General features: G+C 34.7%; 3 protein-coding genes across 4 annotated transcripts in view; 1 reads left to right on the top strand and 2 right to left on the bottom strand.

Moving 5' to 3' along the window:
- LOC106099920 overlaps window positions 1-2756 on the bottom strand; it is an 8163-nt gene extending 5407 nt beyond the window's left edge. The window contains exon 1 of the mRNA XM_013278611.1: window positions 1236-2756. Within this exon, the coding sequence (XP_013134065.1) occupies window positions 1236-2409 (1174 nt within the window). The 5' untranslated portion in view covers window positions 2410-2756. The remainder of the gene's footprint in view (window positions 1-1235) is intronic.
- A 323-nt stretch (window positions 2757-3079) lies between these two features.
- On the top strand, window positions 3080-9170 carry LOC106099427. Its single transcript, XM_013277986.1, has 13 exons — window positions 3080-3413; window positions 3532-3694; window positions 4338-4465; window positions 4553-4775; window positions 4874-4958; window positions 5219-5365; window positions 5573-5702; window positions 6640-6805; window positions 7433-7557; window positions 7802-8018; window positions 8125-8209; window positions 8308-8460; window positions 8922-9170. Exons 1-13 carry the CDS (start codon window positions 3317-3319, stop codon window positions 9039-9041), a joined length of 1839 nt encoding a protein of 612 aa, XP_013133440.1. The 5' UTR covers window positions 3080-3316; the 3' UTR covers window positions 9042-9170.
- Window positions 9171-9270: 100 nt separating this feature from the next.
- Window positions 9271-17917, bottom strand: part of LOC106099731 (monocarboxylate transporter 12) — a 31658-nt gene continuing 23011 nt past the window's right edge. For both annotated transcript variants that reach the window (XM_013278365.1, XM_013278364.1), the window contains exons 3-7: window positions 13520-13639; window positions 12493-12717; window positions 11475-12260; window positions 11201-11401; window positions 9271-11015 (exon numbers count right to left, since the gene is read on the bottom strand). In XM_013278365.1, the coding sequence (XP_013133819.1) occupies window positions 10858-11015; window positions 11201-11401; window positions 11475-12260; window positions 12493-12717; window positions 13520-13639 (1490 nt within the window). In that variant the 3' untranslated portion in view covers window positions 9271-10857. The remainder of the gene's footprint in view (window positions 11016-11200; window positions 11402-11474; window positions 12261-12492; window positions 12718-13519; window positions 13640-17917) is intronic.

Below are 17917 nucleotides of genomic sequence, written 5' to 3'. Positions count from 1 at the left end.
ATGCCGTAACACACATAAAAAAAAAAAAAAAATAAACATACCGTCGAATTGAATACCTCCTTCTTTTGGGAAGTCGGTCAAAAATACAGCTTTTTGTAAATCTTTACACGCATGTTGCATACCTTTATTTGCCTTTTATGCGATATTTATTGATATCAAATTGTCTTTATATTGTAACAGATGCCATCGAATTCACACTAATTACATAGAACGCAAATTCTTTGAAGTAATAAAAATACTGAATACTAGTGCTTTTGTGTGAAAATAAAATTAACCAGGAAACATGTATTAGCGCACGTAATATGTTTGCAATTTAAAACATCACCTTATATGAATGACAAAGCATAAATGAATACATTTTCTACATGTACGATCAATATCTCATGTTCTAAGGGCTTATTATGTACTGTAATATAAACTTGCTTTAATAAAGTTATGAGCTTGTCTTCCTCATCCACTTCCTTGTTATAATTAATTATTAAATTATACTATGATAGACATTAAATTCATCGACCTAGGAATGTAAAAAATATTTAAAATTACTAGTGTAGATAGGTATCCTTTTTCTACACTTAACATTTTTATGTTCTCTGTACTTATCGTTAAATGCTCTGGGCAAAACATTTTGCTTAGATGCATTTTTTTAATATTCCATTTTTATTATAGAAACTATGGCATGAAATCGCTTTTTAATTTACGGACGACAGTGTTGATAAATATAGCCAGGAGTAATATATTACAACTAAACGATATATAAGCACCTAAAGCGTTGGAACGCAGTCGCGTGACATCAATTAGTGCTATAAATAATTTGCCAGTTAGCTTTCTCTATGTTATACCGTCAATATATTTCATGTAATAAAAAACACTATGATTAATTATAATTGTCATTAAATCGTCAATTAAAAACCATTATCAAGTTTAATGAAGTAATTCTTGTAGTAGGAAAGCGTCGCTAAATTGTCTATTGTTTTTCAAATATTTATCTACTGTAAAAATGCGTCTTTTTAACTAAATATGCACTCAATTCTGCTGTTGTACGAATTTGCTGATTTAATTTCAAGAGCATTTAACGCTTTACGTAATTGATAGTAACTATTTCTAGCTGTAAACGGTAATATACATATAACAAAAACCATCTACATTAACATCCTTTTGAAACCACTTGTAGGGAATATCTATGTAAAGCTATTTAACAATAAAATCACACACAAACATAGTTAAACAATACATACCATGCCAACGGTGATTTTCTATTTCTCCTAATTCCCAGATGAGCCTGCATTGTAAGTCGACCACAATTTGATTTGATTTCGGAATGTATTTTGTAACACGACATAAATAAAAATTCTCCAACTCAATAATATTTCCGAAATCTAAAGAACCTATGAGGCTTCCTAATGCACTTTGTAATGTGCAAATGTTATCGCTTGGGACTCGTAATCCGCACTCGAAGCATCGCCATGATGAAGAAGATTTAAGAGGCTCTATAGGCAAAAGAGAACCTGGACACTCCGCGGAGAAACATTTGAGAGCAGCTAAAAATGTTCCGCGTTCTGTTGGATCAGCACAGCGCTCGCATTTGCACAAGAAATGTTTAGTTTTATACAGATGGATTCGACGTGCTGGCGTCCCCCACAGTAGCCCCGTGTAGCACGTAAATATTTCACACCCAGCCTTTATCGGTTTTACAGTTTTCACGATCATCTGGAGATCACTATTGTAGTTGTATCTAGTATTCGGTACACAGTTGTGATTCAGCAGAGATGATACCGGGTAGAGACCCCTCTTACCCATTTCTTCTTTCCCATAGGAAGTAGCGATCTGAAATGCATTCGCATCTAGCACGCAACTCGTTAAAATCATAAGCTGTACGTCATGCTCCGGGATCTCAAAATACTGTTGCAATTCTTGTATTTCCGTGCCATGTTGCGGCAGCACATGTGCTTGAAGGGAAATCATAAATCGTTTTTGCTCTTCATTCAGTAATAGAGCTCTTATGGCCGTCAGCGCTCGTGACAGTAAGGCGGCATCGACTTCCTCGATGGACACTTTATTGCGCCAACCGGAAATTATTCCACAGTCATCGTTATGAACACTACTATTTTGACACGATTCCGAGCAAAGCAAAAGAGAACATTTATCACACTTGAAAAATTTGTTTTTGTTTAATTTGCAGCAAACGGTACATCCGCGACGTATTAAAGTGCCAGATCGTGGGCCGGCGATGAGAGGATGGTCGACGAATAACACTTCGCCGGATACCAAGTCCTCCGTTGCGAAGAGACCGCGGCCACCCAGTGGAGATTCTTTGATTATCCATTTCGCTGTATATTGAGCTTCATTCGCGTTACCGTTGAGTCCGAGATGAGCATGGACCATTTGCGACAATTGTTCTATCGACAACATCCTCTCGCCACTCGCTCGAAGCCGGTACTGCACGCGGACTCGACATTAATATACACATCAGCGAGTATGATAACATGAGTTAAGCCGTGATCGGATTAGCATCGCCAAAAGTATGTTCGATCCTGTCCGTAATTAACCGTGTCCGATAGACGTGCGGCAGGCGCGTGGGGCGCGTGCTGTCCGTCTGTACCTGACGCCGGCCGCAGTCGGCTCCGCGTGCCATGCCGCCGCCGAGCCACTGCCAAGCCTGTGTTATGTTATCAGGTAATTTACGCACGAAACACTTTGATCAATATGTTCGTCTTGCGTCTGGCAAGTTTCGCGATTACCTGACTACATCGTGCCAACTTTCGAAAAGAATACATTTGGACATCTGGGAATTTGGGTATTTGTTATGTAAGGAGGCAGATAGTTATTTTTAAATCAGACTGGTGGTGACAAGAGTAATGTGTTCGTACAACTACACAATTTACATATACATTTCTTCGGAAACGTAGAGCTCTTTCATGAGTTTTGGGATCAATATTTTTTGAATTTTGTTGCGAATGAAAGATTTAAGTTGTGTACTGGTAAAATGTTTATAATTTTGCATCAAACTTTGTACAACTTCCAAACAATCTATTTAAAATGACGTAGCTATGCAATTTACTGCTTGGCGCATCTCAAACAGGACGTTTACGCCCCCGATGTCGCACACAAAGTGAAACCAGTACGAGTAACGCGATCCTGTTCCTTTGTGAGTCATTCGTCGGGTACTTGGATTCGGCAACCTGTCCATTCTACCTGAATACTAGACAAATGTGGACGTTTTTGTAAATGGATAAATATTTAATTAGAAATATTTCCGTCAGAACGATTTGCTTACATTTGGTGCCTAGCGTGCTATTAATTGAATTCATCCTGGAGAATGCAAGCACTTTTCGATTATCACGAAAATGGATGTCCATGGTACTACTTTGATAGCTCATATAAAACGTTGTTGGGCGCGTGTCTTATAGTCTTTGGTAAGCTTGTATCAATTATCTAAGTACTAAGAATTTGGCATATTAAAGTCGTTATCATGATTAATATCAGGGGAAAAATATTACATTAATAAAATATATCAATTGTAACTCTTGTCAGGTGTATTCGGGGTGCTGGTCAACGGTTGGCTTTTTGCCACATTCATCCACAGTCACCTGCTAATTTCCAAAAGTCACATACTTGTTCTAAATCTTTGTACGGCTTCGCTTGGCAGAAATATCCTCGGCTTCCCATTTTCGGGCGCTTCGGCTATAGCTAAAAGGTATGTAGTTTATTTTTATCAGTGCTAAAAATAATCTCATGTACATCGTTAATGTACTTAGTATACAATATTTTTATTATTGGTATGAATTTTCATTGCCATTTTTTTAAATCTTTCAACACCTAATTTTGTGCCAAGTCCGATTAGCAATAATTCTTGTTTCTTGTCAACACGAAAATCTGGATTACTTTATTTCTACCGTGTGAAGCAGTAGGTGTATTATCAATTTAACTTGCTAATTTCGGCGGTGTCGTGTACCATTGTTCAGCTGCGGATATCCTTGTCGCGTCGCGTCCGATAATAGCACATTATTCTTAGATAAATGACAATGACTACTTATTAGTAAAACGGACAATTGTTTAAGTTCTGAAAAGTTTGCTTGTTTAGTAATGCGTAAAATACTTATAGCGCGTATTTTGGACTAAACTAACACCCGACTGTTTAGTTGCGCTTTCCTATGAATTTATATTGAGGTGCGCACAATCGATTTTTATCTGTGCAACTAAACAGTTGAATTGGCTGCGTAACAATCGACAATCGCATAACAGTTGTGCGATAGTTTAGTCAATGGTGTGCGCCCGTTATTAATATTTGTGTCATCAATATCTTCAAAAGTGGTTTAATTGTTGCGTTGCATTTTCAGATGGATTTTTGGATCATCGTGCTGTCAGCTGTTTGCATTTTTAAATCAATTTTTCGGGATCTTTCAACTGAATGCTTTATTTGCATTAGTATTGGAGAGGTATTTGTTGGCAAGGCGCAACAGACGAGGTGAGGTTTTGACTTCATAACGAAAATTCAAAAGTTCCTCTTTTTGTGATACAATAAGTTAATAATCTTATTCTTGTTTTGTTTCAGAGAAAACATTACACTTTAGATTCTACTTCACCGTAGTCGGTGTCTGTTGGATCAACTCTACAATATTCGCTACACCTCCATTATTTGGTTACGGCGTATACTCGTGTGACTCCACTGGCACAATATGTTCTTTCCTATGGCCTGCGCTGACATCTAGCACGAAAGAGTTAGGTTATAGTGTACCGTATGTTATAATGTGCGGTCTGGTACCATTAATAGCAATGTAAGTATCTGAAATACGAGTATAGTTAATCACATTTCGTACAATCTCAGTAGATGTGTAATTATTAATCAACTAATGGAATGCTTTTAATTTTTTAGATTTCATTTTATGGGTAAAGCTGTGCGTCTCGAACAAATATACTATAGAAATGAGCTGTTGAAAGAAGAAAAACGCTTAACTAAGGTATAGTTTAAGTAATAAATTATTAGAAAAATAAGAAGTCGCAACAAATACCTTATAATGATAATTATGAAGATTTTATAACGTTTACTTATTCCTTCTTATTAATTAATCTGAAGTATATAACACGAACGCTGCCTTTTTGATCGCTCTTTTGAAATTTAAGTTTGCGACAAAAATTTTATTCTACAGTAAGTTGTACATCTAAATAAATATGTTGAGGCTAAGCTTATTGACTATAGTTCTGTGTACTTTTTGGACAGAGTGTACACGGGGCATGTATAGCGACGCTAGCGCTGTGGGTGCCAGCAGGAGTGTTGGCCGGCTGGCAATGGGTACCGCTGCTCATCTACGGCTACAGGCCTCATGTCCCGCCGGTTCTCTCGCTGCTAGCACCCATCGCGTCCGAGGTAACCTCAGTCACTAGATGTTACCTAAAATTTAGGCAGACACCGCGGACAATACAAACAAAATGACATATGCGCAAATAATATTACAAACAAACAAAATACAATCTTTTTCAGCTGTTGAATGAAAGTGTGCGATAGTCTCGTTTAAAAATCCCAAAAAATGGGGACCTTTGAAGTAATTAAAGTGTTTGTTTGACAATATTCCAGGCGGCGACCAGTATACCAGTGTTGTGTTATCTGTGCGGAGACGAGAGGCTGCGCGCTGCGTTGCTGGGACGCATGCGCAAACAATACGGCCTGCTGCGACCGGACCGCGCACAGCGTTACATGAGGACATAAATTAATAATTCATTGTAAAATACGAAATTGTGAAGTTCAACTAGCATTAAGATATCAGCATGTGTATACTTTTTAATGACTGAATTTGTTAAAGTAATAAAGAACATTCTTTGCTAGTTATGTTCGAAGATTTTGACTGGTCTATCGTTTAGGTTTTTTAATTAGGTATGTGTTGTTTTAACTTTCTGTTAACCTATGATGTACTTTTAACTGTTTTCTATGTGTCACGGTACAAAAAATCTTGTGATAAATGTATATTTATTTTTGGAAAACAAAACAATAATTTATTTTATGAATTTACTTCCATAAAGCTCTAAGATATTAATTTTTGTTTTCTTACGCTTTTTCCCCTTTTTCATTTTAATCACCGCGACCGGTTAAAAGGACGACTAACGAAACTGGAACTATTTATCCAAGATTATATTCTGAAACAATAGATAAGTTAAACAGAGCGTAAGAAAACTTGTTTAATTTAGTCGTAGTACGCGGTGTAATATGAGATTTGAGAAGGCTTTGTATCGAATGGCTCACTGACGGCGGGGTTTGTTTTCCTAGCAGCCTGCGGGTTGTACGCATGCGCACTCCGAGCCTTCGTAACCCGACAGTCAGTTGCCGCATCTCCATTATTTTTAGCAACAGGTTAATGAAGAAACAATAATTAAAAATGTACGGAAAACCTATAGACACCGAAACATGCTACTGGGATGGAGCATTCAACCAGGACGATATTGTAGCGCTTATCGACGGTTGGATTTTAACAGGTGACTAACAATTTTATTAACTAAATACTACTTGACAATTGATCTTAGTGAATTGTGTTTCGTTTTACGCACAATATTGGTGAATTTAAGACAATGGGAATGTACTTACATGAGAAAAAATATGATTAAGTGTTAATATTAATGGTTATGGATATTGTTTCAATTGTTTTTCAGGTCGCATAGCATTTTTCTTAGTGATATGGTTGAATATAAATCTTTGGTGTACGGTATTACGACGTGATCTCAAGTATAGGAATCTGGCTGTATTCACCACTGTCTTGGCAGTCAGACGTGGATACCATTACATATTTTACATTTTGAGATACATGGAATATAAATGGTAAGTTAAATTTGTATGTGTTCCTACCTATTCGTTTGATTGATTTCTCTTCGGAAGAAAATCTTGGAATAGCATCTCAATTCTAATAGTTTAGCTGCTCCCGTGCGGCTTCATTCGCATGTAATAATAAAAACTTTATTTTACTGTTTACATTTTTCAAATTCTCAATTGCAAATGTCATAATTACCGTTACCATAATAACCTTGCTTCCTTAATGTTGGCAGCTTGTAGTTTATCTTCCCTTTCCCACATGAAGGATTATTCCAATTAATTTATCCCCTAAATTTTATAACGTGAAAATATATAGGCTAAAGCGTGTCGTAAGCGCAGGGATTTTTATTTAAGAAATAATTATTCATAAATATGCTGTGATTTCTGAAATCTTACGCCACAAGGTAGTGCGTGTTTACGCTTTATTATATTAGTATAGAAGTATAGATAAGTAGTATTACTAGTTAAAATGCTGAATTAATATGATTAAAAGTTAGGGAAAGGATTCGCTATCAGCCGATTCATTACTCGTCATGTCATATTTAGAAGTGGTCTTTTAATATAAGTAAAGCTGGGGGCTCTTATACTGTTTTAGTTATTTATAACGATAGTTGTAAAATGAAAATAATCTTTCAGGGTGGATGACATTCATAATTGCAGTACTTACGGCTTTATTGACACATTCCTGGGAGTGTATGAAGTTGAAAGTCTGACGCACATTTGTATCGAAAGATACGTAGTCGCTAAATATATCGCTAATGGTAAGAAATCTTCGGAAATTGAATTCTGAATTTTTTGTTTGATATTTAAATTTTTTTTTTATATTAACAGTCCGAATTTGTTTTAAAAAATACTAAATTTGTTTTAATTGTATTTTGAAACTCTGATGAATTTTTTTAATCATCACCTTTAGATGTGAAAATATTTTTTTTTTTAGATTTAATACAAAGTATGGTTATAAGACTGAGGTCGTATCTTGAGATATACCGGTAATTTTTTTTCCAGGTTGGCCTATAAGAAGATGGCATTACATTTTATACCCATGTCTGTGTCTGTTCTTCTCGACATTGTACTCTCTGGCACCGTTCTTCGGAGTGGGCAACTACGTGAAGGATTTCTCTTGCTTGACTTGCACATACAACATGGTGCTACCTGAAACATGGGAGAGATACGCGGTTTTAGGCATCTTCCTTCTTCGTAGCGCGAAACCAGTTCTATTCATGTAAGTAAAGCATTTTTTATTGAGGTTTTAAAGATATTTTTATATTTCACTACACTTGAATTTCAGTATTTGGGGTACATTTTTACATATTTTTTGTACTTTCCAGGTTGATAATGAGATTCTGGACGCAACAAATGGAAGCGAAATACGATGATAAAAATGTTCCTTGGGTGGAAGTGCGATTTGCTCATGTGAGTTTGAACTTCTTGAACTTGAACTTGAATTAAACCCTTTTTTATGGATTTGTTTACTTAATATCTAAACTTTAATATAATTATATATGTTTCAGATAGTAGATAGTTTAACAACAACAGTCCTCGGGTGCTGGATGCCTATAACTACAGTTAGAGCTTTAGTAATAATCTCTATCAATTTCTTAGAAATGGATGTCGACATGAAGGAATACGTTTGGGCAATACAATGGGCTGTGTGGGTCGAATGGGTAAGTTACTCTGATACCTGTATCTTTATAAACAACATCAGCAAGTTTAACATAACCAATGCCTCTTTCAGTAATGATTAGAATTTAATTAGAACTATAGCATTATTTTATGTAATATGAAGATGGATAACCTAAAGATTTTTTTGATATTTCGTCGAACGCCTGTACGTATTAAAGAGCACGAATCATTGTCACGTTCCTAGCACGAGACAAGCGTGCGAGCGAGATCGCGGATAGTGAGGGACGAGGACTAAGCGTCCTGTTTTTTATTTTATAATACCTGTCTACCATAATACCAGTTAGTGTTCACACTATGGAGTGTTCACATGGCACCAGTTAGTGTACACACTATGGAGGTTAATTACCAGTCCACTTTCTGAGCAAGCGCTCAGAAGCCTGACAAAGGCATTATCAAACTTACTGGCAGTGTGGCACAGTATGATTTGATACTTTGTTTCCAGTTTACGCCGGCAGTAGTGACGGTGTCTCTGCTGAGTGTGGATCATCTCCTCAGATCAAAAATGTTCGGCGGCGATAAGACGGAAGAAGACATTATCAAAGTTTTCGAAAAGGAAGATTAATTTAACTTTTTAATTCAACTTATACATACTAACTATAGTGAAAACACAAATGTACTAACAGTTGTAATACATGTCTTCCCTTAATTTTTCGTAGACGAAATAGGGACAATATATACCCATGGTAAAAACAAAAAACGGTATTGTAATAAAATAATCTTTATTATTTTTTCCTTAATTTACTCATAGTAATAAATTACTAACAATCGATATGTACATTTAAAAATAGCGTTTTAAGTAAGTATTTATAATTATAAATATTTTGTAGCCATGCGATAGATACACAAATTGGAAGGAAATTAAATGTAAGAAAACTTTTTTTCTTTTTTAATAAGGAGGAGTAGCAAAAGTTTTGTGTATTTACAAAATTTTTGTTTTATTATTTCTTAAGAAGTCTGAAAAGTACATGTTTTTTTTATGTAAAAGTCATTTGTTTTGAATTTTCATGTTCAACTTCGTGCTATTTCTGGTGAAATTTTTACAATTTTGGAAGGATTTTTATTATAATATAAAGTACATAGAAGTTTTTTTGCTTTCTTTTATTAAATTTTATACTTATGTACAGTTAAAGAGAAATAGGTTGAGCGATGGATCCTGTTATAGTATTAATATTTACGTTAAAAATATTTTCGATTGTATAAGGCTTAAAATTACAGTCAAAGTTTTATTTAACAGACTAAATATGTACTTTGGACAGTATTATAAAAGTAAGATTTTTTTTTATTTTGGGAAAACCAAATGAGGTACTAAATTTGAAAGTTCATAACTAATTTTAAAGTTTCTCATTATACAGATATCTGGATCTAATTTGTTGGTCCATGTTAAGGCCATTTGGAAGTAGATTATATATAAGATAACTACGTACATATAATGTTAAAATATATACCATGCATAGAGTCCTTTCTGTGAATAAACATTCTAAGGAGAATGTAATGTGAATGAACAAATATTATCTTAAAAATAAGGGCAAGTCAAAAGAAAAGTTTCTTACTATTAGCATAACAAAACTCAAATATGTATGGCGCACATATCACAGTTATTTTAGCTTTAATTTTATGAATGTATAAATTGAAATATTATATTTAATTGTATATTACAATCAGAAGAACAGATTTTAATTTATGCTATTTATATTAATTTTGTACATTTAAATTAATGTATAGAATTCTGTATAAATGCGCAATGTATATTCTTGAATAAATCTGTGTATTTAATGTCTAAAAGTAGAATTCACAAGCTGGTGATATAAGTATACAGAAGTGTAAAATTTGCAGTATTGTTTTGTATCAAAAATGTATTATTAATTACAATTATTGTGCACATCGGTTTTGAACCTGATTTGTTGCATGAATTTCATTGATTATTCAATATATATCGACTAGATAAATAGGTAACATTACAGGTTTCATTTTAAATGTATCACTTTATACATAAATATATTTAATCATTTTATGGTATTTTTACAATTATTCACAATATTACAGTAACTGAAACATAATCGATTAATCACTTAAGAGTTCAGATTGTACCTTTCCTCTTTACACCTAAACATTCATAAACAGTCACTCTCTATATTATCTTTGGAATGAGTTGTACGACTAACACTAAAGAGTTTATCGTATTCGGCATCACCACCTCCGTGGTCTTCGTAATCGTAATCATCATAAAAATATTCATTACTAGTAGTGTCTCTTACAACTGTAGTTGTATATACCCTGTTGCTGTAGGTGTCCTCAGTAGACCCCGTGTATGATGGAGTAGAGGGACTGTTCAGCACGATTACAGGGTAGTCGTGTCGCGTCCCTCTTACAGCTTCCTGCTATATCTCTTCCATGACAGTTTCCTGGTTCCATCTTTTTCTATTGTTACGTTTCTCAATGACGGGAATGAGGAATAGAATGATTCCACTTAAAGATATCGTGCCCGCGGCTACGTAGAAGCCAGGCGCGTATGAGTTCAGTTGATCATAAAGCCAACCTGAAATATGCAAGAAGAGACATATTAAAATAATAAATGGTAAGTAACATACTTCTATTTTAGGGACCTTCAGGGCTGCCTGATCGAAAACAAGTTGTATAAGTATTTGAAGTTATCTAGTGCTTGTTTTAACATCATTAATCGTATCATTAACCGTAAATTAGAATACATTTTCTTTACGTTACCTGCAAAAGGTGGTCCTATCAATGAAGCAATCCCTTGAAACAACAGCAGCAGACCAAATGCGTTGGTTAGTTTCTCAATGCCGAGTAGATCTACCAGTACCACGGATGTCAATCCTACGTAAGCACCAATAGTGAAGCCAAACGTTGTCGCATATAACGCTAGACCCCAAAATTCCCAGCATGCCATCGCCAAGCCAGTACCTACGACAAACAAAGTATCTATAGTAGCCATACACGAATAAAATAAAAATATAAGCCAGAAGAATATACTTACTTATACCGGCTATCGTAAGACACAAGTTGTAAGCCAATAATCGGTTCACCCATGGCTTATCACTTATATACCCAAGAATAATCCTTCCCACTAAATTAGAGGCACCAATTATAGATATTAAGTAAGCTGGATTTGCTATTCCTAATTTCTCACTCATAGGAACAGTGTATACGTACGGTATATAAAAACCAATACTAGTTAAAAAGTTAGAAAGTGAAAATAATATAAAAATTGGATCTATTAAAAGAGATAAGTCAAGCATTTCTGATAGAGCGTCTTTGAATTCCTCCGAGCATGGGAGCCAGCCACATCTTTGCACGGGTGCTTCTGATGGCTCTCTTAGTACTACTCTTTCCGGAGAAGTTCCCCTGAATCTTGCGAGACTCGTCATACTGCCCTGGTACAAAACATCCGGTCGCAACATGATGCCGCTGCCGTGCCGGGAGTGTGATTGATGCTTCAAATCATTCGGCTTATTCAATGCTGGCTGAGAAAGTGTGAGTCTGGCAACATCATTCTCCTCATTCTTTCCATTAGCTCTCGCTACATTCTCGGAGCTTTGTGAACGTTTGAGCGGAGATTTCTTAGATTTTACCAACATAGGCTCCGATGCTGGCGTTTTAGGCGGTTCTGGAACCGCTTTGAACATCAGTCCTAGTGGTATGCAGTTGAGAATTAAAGCTCCGATGATGGCCATCGCCCCGCGCCATCCATAATTGGATATCAGACTGGATGTGATTGGCGCGAACAAGAATGTCCCCAAACCCGACCCACATACAGCGATCCCTGAAAATAGAAACAATCTATTTAAGCAATGTTATCATCCCCAATACAATTATTTCAATTTACTGTCATCGCAAATTTATCAAGAGTCATCTGACGCTGCCTTTCCTTCATCCAAGTTGGTATTTTTAAATTACATTATCATCAGGATAATCGAAATTTCTATGTCAGATAAATAAGTGTGTAAGTATTGTGTAATGTAAAAGACAAAGTAAATATAGTAAAGGGTGCATACCTGTAGCAAGACTGCGATACCGCTCGAACCAAACAGTTACACTAACTATAGCCGGCAAATAAATGAGACCGAAGCCCAGCCCGGTCCCAACTCCGATTGTAAAGATAAGAGTGAGAATGTTGCCGGCGCATGCAGATGCAATCACGCAGGTGGCGGATAGCAAGGCGCCGGCAATTGTCACCTTCTGACATCCCCAACGATTCACGAAGGAACTTGATATTGGACCTGGAAATGAGTTAAAATTTACTTAGTCTATTGAAAGAATCTGGCTAGGGGAAGGGTAAATAAGGAGATCGTATGGTGTTTTGTAAGATGCTAATGGAAAACTCTAATAAGTGCATTGATAATAATTTTGTAAAATATCAATTGTGCGTGATTCAATACTCATTTACATAAAAATAAATCTAGATATAGTCGTAAGTACAGATCAAATTATTTTCGTATATGTTTAAGGTCCAGATATTATCTCAAAAATAATACAGACAAAAGTAAATAAGTTTTTAGGTTAATAAGTATCATATTCATCAAAATCTCATCAATCATAACAACATACAGCTCGTAAAAATTATACGTGTGTATGAATAAAATTATATTATGTTTGCCTTATACATTTGATAAATTCATGTTTATGTATTATCTTTCCCTACGAGTTTTTCCGATGCTCATATCAGTTAACTTATGTACCTCGCATGTCATAAAGCTATTAAAGATTCTTAGCTGTTCCGATTATTGTCGGGGTGGTGATGGCACAAGACTGTTATGAATAATCTATTTACTTCGTTATTTCGATTTATTCGTTATATTTAGAACACAATATATACTAGAAAATATTATTTGATTCTTTATCCGGCTTATAAGAGTGTGTTTATGTACCATCTCAATCCTTTATGTATATTCTAGAACTTACGAATACAGGAGTAAGGTGTAAGTTTCACGTAGGACAAACAGTCATTCGATGCTTCAATTACAGGAGGGAAGTCAAATGGTTTTTTTTTGTTTTTTTAATCAATCACGAGTTTATACATACCCGAGCTTAACGTGACCCCGACAAGGATAGAGACGATCCACGCGGTCTTGCCTTTGCCCTCATCGAAGTAGGTCAGGAACTCTGCATAGAATACGCCGAACGAATAGGTCATGCCGTCGGCTGGAAACAAATAATGTCTATTAAAAATATATGCATGGTTTTATTTTATGACTACTTTCTGCTTTCCCATAAAAGGGTAACACTTCATATTATGATAATATGAATGTAACAAGGTTTTACTAATACACACATACTCGTTAGTATTGTTTGTTAAAATTCATGGCTTAAAGGTAAACGATCGATTATTTACCTGAACTATTTTTCTGTGGCGAAATTTTTGGTCATACACAAGACAATATATGATGGCGACAAAATTCTTTAAAGATTTATCTATTTGTACTCATATTGATTGTTCTGTCTTTATCGTTGAATGTGACAGAGTTCTCATTCCAACGAAGTGGGTTAACATGATAGGACCGTGGTAAAGTAACAAAGGTATATCAATGGTAACAGACAGGAGCATGCGACACGTGCATGCGGAGAATAGCCTCGACGCTCCACACGAACAAAAGACTGCTTGCGTAAAGGGTTTATGCAAAAGGGAATAAGGAATGTCTTCAACACGTGCTTGACGGCTTTCTCGTCAAGTTGAGAATGTTAGTATAAAATGTTTTATAAGTAAATTAGAATGGGAAAGATAAGTTTTTTTAATTAGAGATAGTAAGTCACAAATGAAGACGAATATGAATGAAGCTTTGAATGCAATGAGTTTGAAAAGTATTTGACCCCTTTCGAGTTATATCGGAAATCTTCATTATTTCGTAATCTTCACATTTAAAAATACGTGAGGTAATAAGAATTAAAATAATTAATTTAACGAATTGAAATTAATATTAAATTGTTGATATTGTTTAAAATGTTGACCATCCATGAATCCAAGATCGTATGGATTATATGTCTTGACAACAACATTTTTCGATGATTTCTAGACTGAAATTCATTTATGTTTGTCATCATTAATTTACAATTGTTACAGTTAACATTTTATTGTAGATTTGATATGATTATCAATCCATAAGCCGACACTCAATCAATTCAATGATAGTGTATTTGATAATACTTTGATTGACAATATTGTCTTACTAAATGAATCCTAAATTGATTAGGCTTGACAATATATTAGATAGTAACTAGTGGAATATTTTTTTGTATACGATAAGAAACAGAAGAACTGCTACTAATATTTTGTATCTGCTTTTGTTGGAATGTACTACAGTGCAAGTTAATTTTCAATTTTAACTGTAAATTGGCAACAGTCTTAAACATGACCAAGGTCGGAATGTAATAAATCGAATGTAACAATGTTGGAGTCTGTTATTTTTATTGTGGCCAGTTTACAACGATTGTAATATGAAATTCAACGTTAGAGATCACGAGTCCGCGTGGTGGCGGCGTGACGCGTCGTCAGTGGGCGGCAATGGCAGTGACCTAGTCTTTGATCGAAATACTATCAACTGACTGATTTAGTTTACGAATAAAACATGTAATGCCTTAATGGCCAGGATTACAGAATTTGGACCTCGTATACAATGACGATACACGACCTTAGTGATTCCGGACATAGATCCAATGTATCTCATTTAGAAGAAACTTCATCTTAGTAATTAAGCATCATATTATAGGGGAATTTCGACGTTTTAACAAAAATTGTTTCGATGATATTAATAGCTTAATCGTTCCGATACTATTCATTGGCAAGCGCGTAATGTGAAAACAAATTAAGATCGGTTCTAATTCGGGTCACTTTATAAATAGTTATCGAATGCAAACACATGTTATCTGAATCTCGAGCAAAGATCTGTACTATTAATTATCAGTACAATAAAAATTTCTTATCCTTTAGTAAGGAAATACGATAAACACTTCTATCTCCGGATTTAATCTTGAGTTGTCGACTCTTAACAAGGACGTTGTAAAAATGTCAATAAAATATTTTGAACCCAAATTCTAATGATTAAAGAAACAATCTTCGAATCAGGGGATCGTTATTTCGAATGTTAATTTCATTTTTCTTACAATTGAAAGTTTAATTTCTGTGACATACCATTGTAACTATTTTTATTTACTTTAAGAACGTTCTATAGACCATTCTCTACATCTTCTGGTAGCCACTGCCTAAATTCTTTGTCTATCAATTCGTCTTTAGTATAGTTATAAATTGAAAGTAATATTTTTCTATGTATGTATCGTCTGATGAGTGTGGTGCCCGAGGCCTAATTTAAGTCCCTTTCTCTTTACCACCCTTTTCTTATGAGAGGATGGGAAGGGGAAGTGGATTTGACGATGGAGGAGGTGCATAGGAAGAGGAAATATCCTCTTTATGTGCGTCTCCTCCTCCGTCGGATAAGGGTAGGCGACGTATCTGCAAATGCAGATGTCTATGGGCAGCGGTTGCTTCGCCATTTTGGCGGATTCAGGTGGCTGCTTGCTCCTTTGCTATCTTATGTTATAAAAAAAAAAACTAGTGAAGTGGATAGTGATAGGATAGATTACGTGATAAACGCCCACTAACACACCCATATAACATGTTTATTTTATAAAGATAAATAAAAAAATTCACAACGCTTATTATGAAACATAAGTTTAAATTGCGTAGCGATTTTCCTTGCAAATATCGACATGTGTTGAGGGTGATAACAGATAACTGTGAGGTCGTAATGTCAGACCAGTGACGCCGCTCTGTATCGCGAATATTGTTATTTAGTTATCAATAACTTGACGCCAACAAGCTCAAGTCTAGCGCATTGTAATGAACATCAGATATACGCATCCGTGTTGACCGTGAATATCTGCATAAAGTATAAATAACAAAATAACAACTCTAATGCAACATAAAAGTTCTGTTTCGATGTAAAATTAGTCACAGAATTAATCATCTTAACCACTATAACGATGTAAATATTTTACTTTTCAAATCAACATTGTCTAAAAGCTAGTGTGTGTAATGTTTGTAACAAAATTCTCTTACATGTAAATGTTCATAACCGATATTATTACGATAAGTAGGTTAAGAATAAATATTACCAATTTTCAATGTTATGCTGATAATAGAGGTTATAATAATTAAGATGACATTGCCAAAATTATCAAAGTATATCTTTAGCAGATTTTCCATAAAACTGAAGTCACGCTAACTAATAGCCCCGGTTTAGAGGAAAATAAGCTTTAATCAAGAAAGCAATATAGAAGATCGTAATAATCCGTGTGTCTTTAGATTGAACAAGAACATCTTAAAAACCAGATTCCAGAAGTAAAAAATACTACAGGATAGTACACTTACACACCATAAATATTCATCAAACATAAAAATTTGGGTCCTATTATGATAGGTACTGCTAGGTCATGGACTCACTTATAATGACCGTGAAAATTTGCTCAGTTGTGCTTTCTCAAAATTATTATTGAACTAGTTTCTTTTTGTTATGATATTGGCACGTGGCCAACGTAATGTAGGAATTAGGTCTTAACCCACGCGAAGGTCTTTGTCGTCGACTAAATCGTAATCTCAAAGTAACAACTGAATCTAAGGATTTAAAAAACATAAGTAATGTTTAATTTTATATTTTTTTTGTGTAAAATCTTTGTAAATTATGGATATGTGTAACATGTAGTTCTCGTAATAAATACCTTCTTTTAGAAACGATAATTTTTAGCTTTTTCATAACATTATTAAAAATATTTAGTCATTTCTCGTGAAATATATCTATAACAAATTAAAATAAAAACTGTTGTTTTATCTGTTGCCCATATGTGATAGAGCACGCTATATAATCTGTGTTCAATACAGTTGGTATGTTTCTGGCTTGTTTACCTTATGACCACCTGTATCATACGTTTACGTAAAAAAATAATAAAAACATACAGACGAATTGAGTACCTCCTTCTTTCGGGAAGTCGGTCAAAAATGGCGCCATTTTCGCATTTTAATATAAGAAGTGGTCTTTAATTACTTAACTATGCTTCAATGCAATATTCGTATTCAATAGTAAGGTGACGTTTTGTTCACAAATTGATTCGACTGGTACTGGTTCAGTAGAATTTGACCTTAATAAACGATACAATGAACGGATTTCGGTCGCGACCTAAGTAAATTTATACTGGATCGATTTAAATGAATTATTAATACAAATGACAAACTGTCTCATCGATTAGAGAAAGTTTTCAGTTTTATATTATATGGTGGTAAGGTCTATTCATTGTTATGAATGTACAAGAATATGCAGACATACACACTTGTGTTCCGATATAAAAAATACACGAAAAATAAAACAAAATGCACTAAAAACAAAACAAAATACACCAAAAACAAAATATTCTCAAAAAAAACAGTACACTAAA

This window comes from Papilio polytes, unplaced genomic scaffold, assembly GCF_000836215.1.
Source record: "Papilio polytes unplaced genomic scaffold, Ppol_1.0 DF824102.1, whole genome shotgun sequence".
NCBI classification, from domain to species: domain Eukaryota; kingdom Metazoa; phylum Arthropoda; class Insecta; order Lepidoptera; family Papilionidae; genus Papilio; species Papilio polytes.
The sequence above is the reverse complement of the archived record's forward strand: the minus strand, read 5'-3'. Positions and strand labels throughout refer to the sequence as shown.

Excerpts from the sequence above, each read along its gene's own strand:
- LOC106099427 (XM_013277986.1), top strand. The coding sequence starts at position 3,317 with ATGCAAGCACTTTTCGATTATCACGAAAATGGATGTCCATGGTACTAC. Across the intron at positions 4,776-4,873 it reads CTGGTACCATTAATAGCAAT|ATTTCATTTTATGGGTAAAG; the intron begins GTAAGTATCTGA and ends TTAATTTTTTAG. Across the intron at positions 4,959-5,218 it reads AAGAAAAACGCTTAACTAAG|AGTGTACACGGGGCATGTAT; the intron begins GTATAGTTTAAG and ends CTTTTTGGACAG.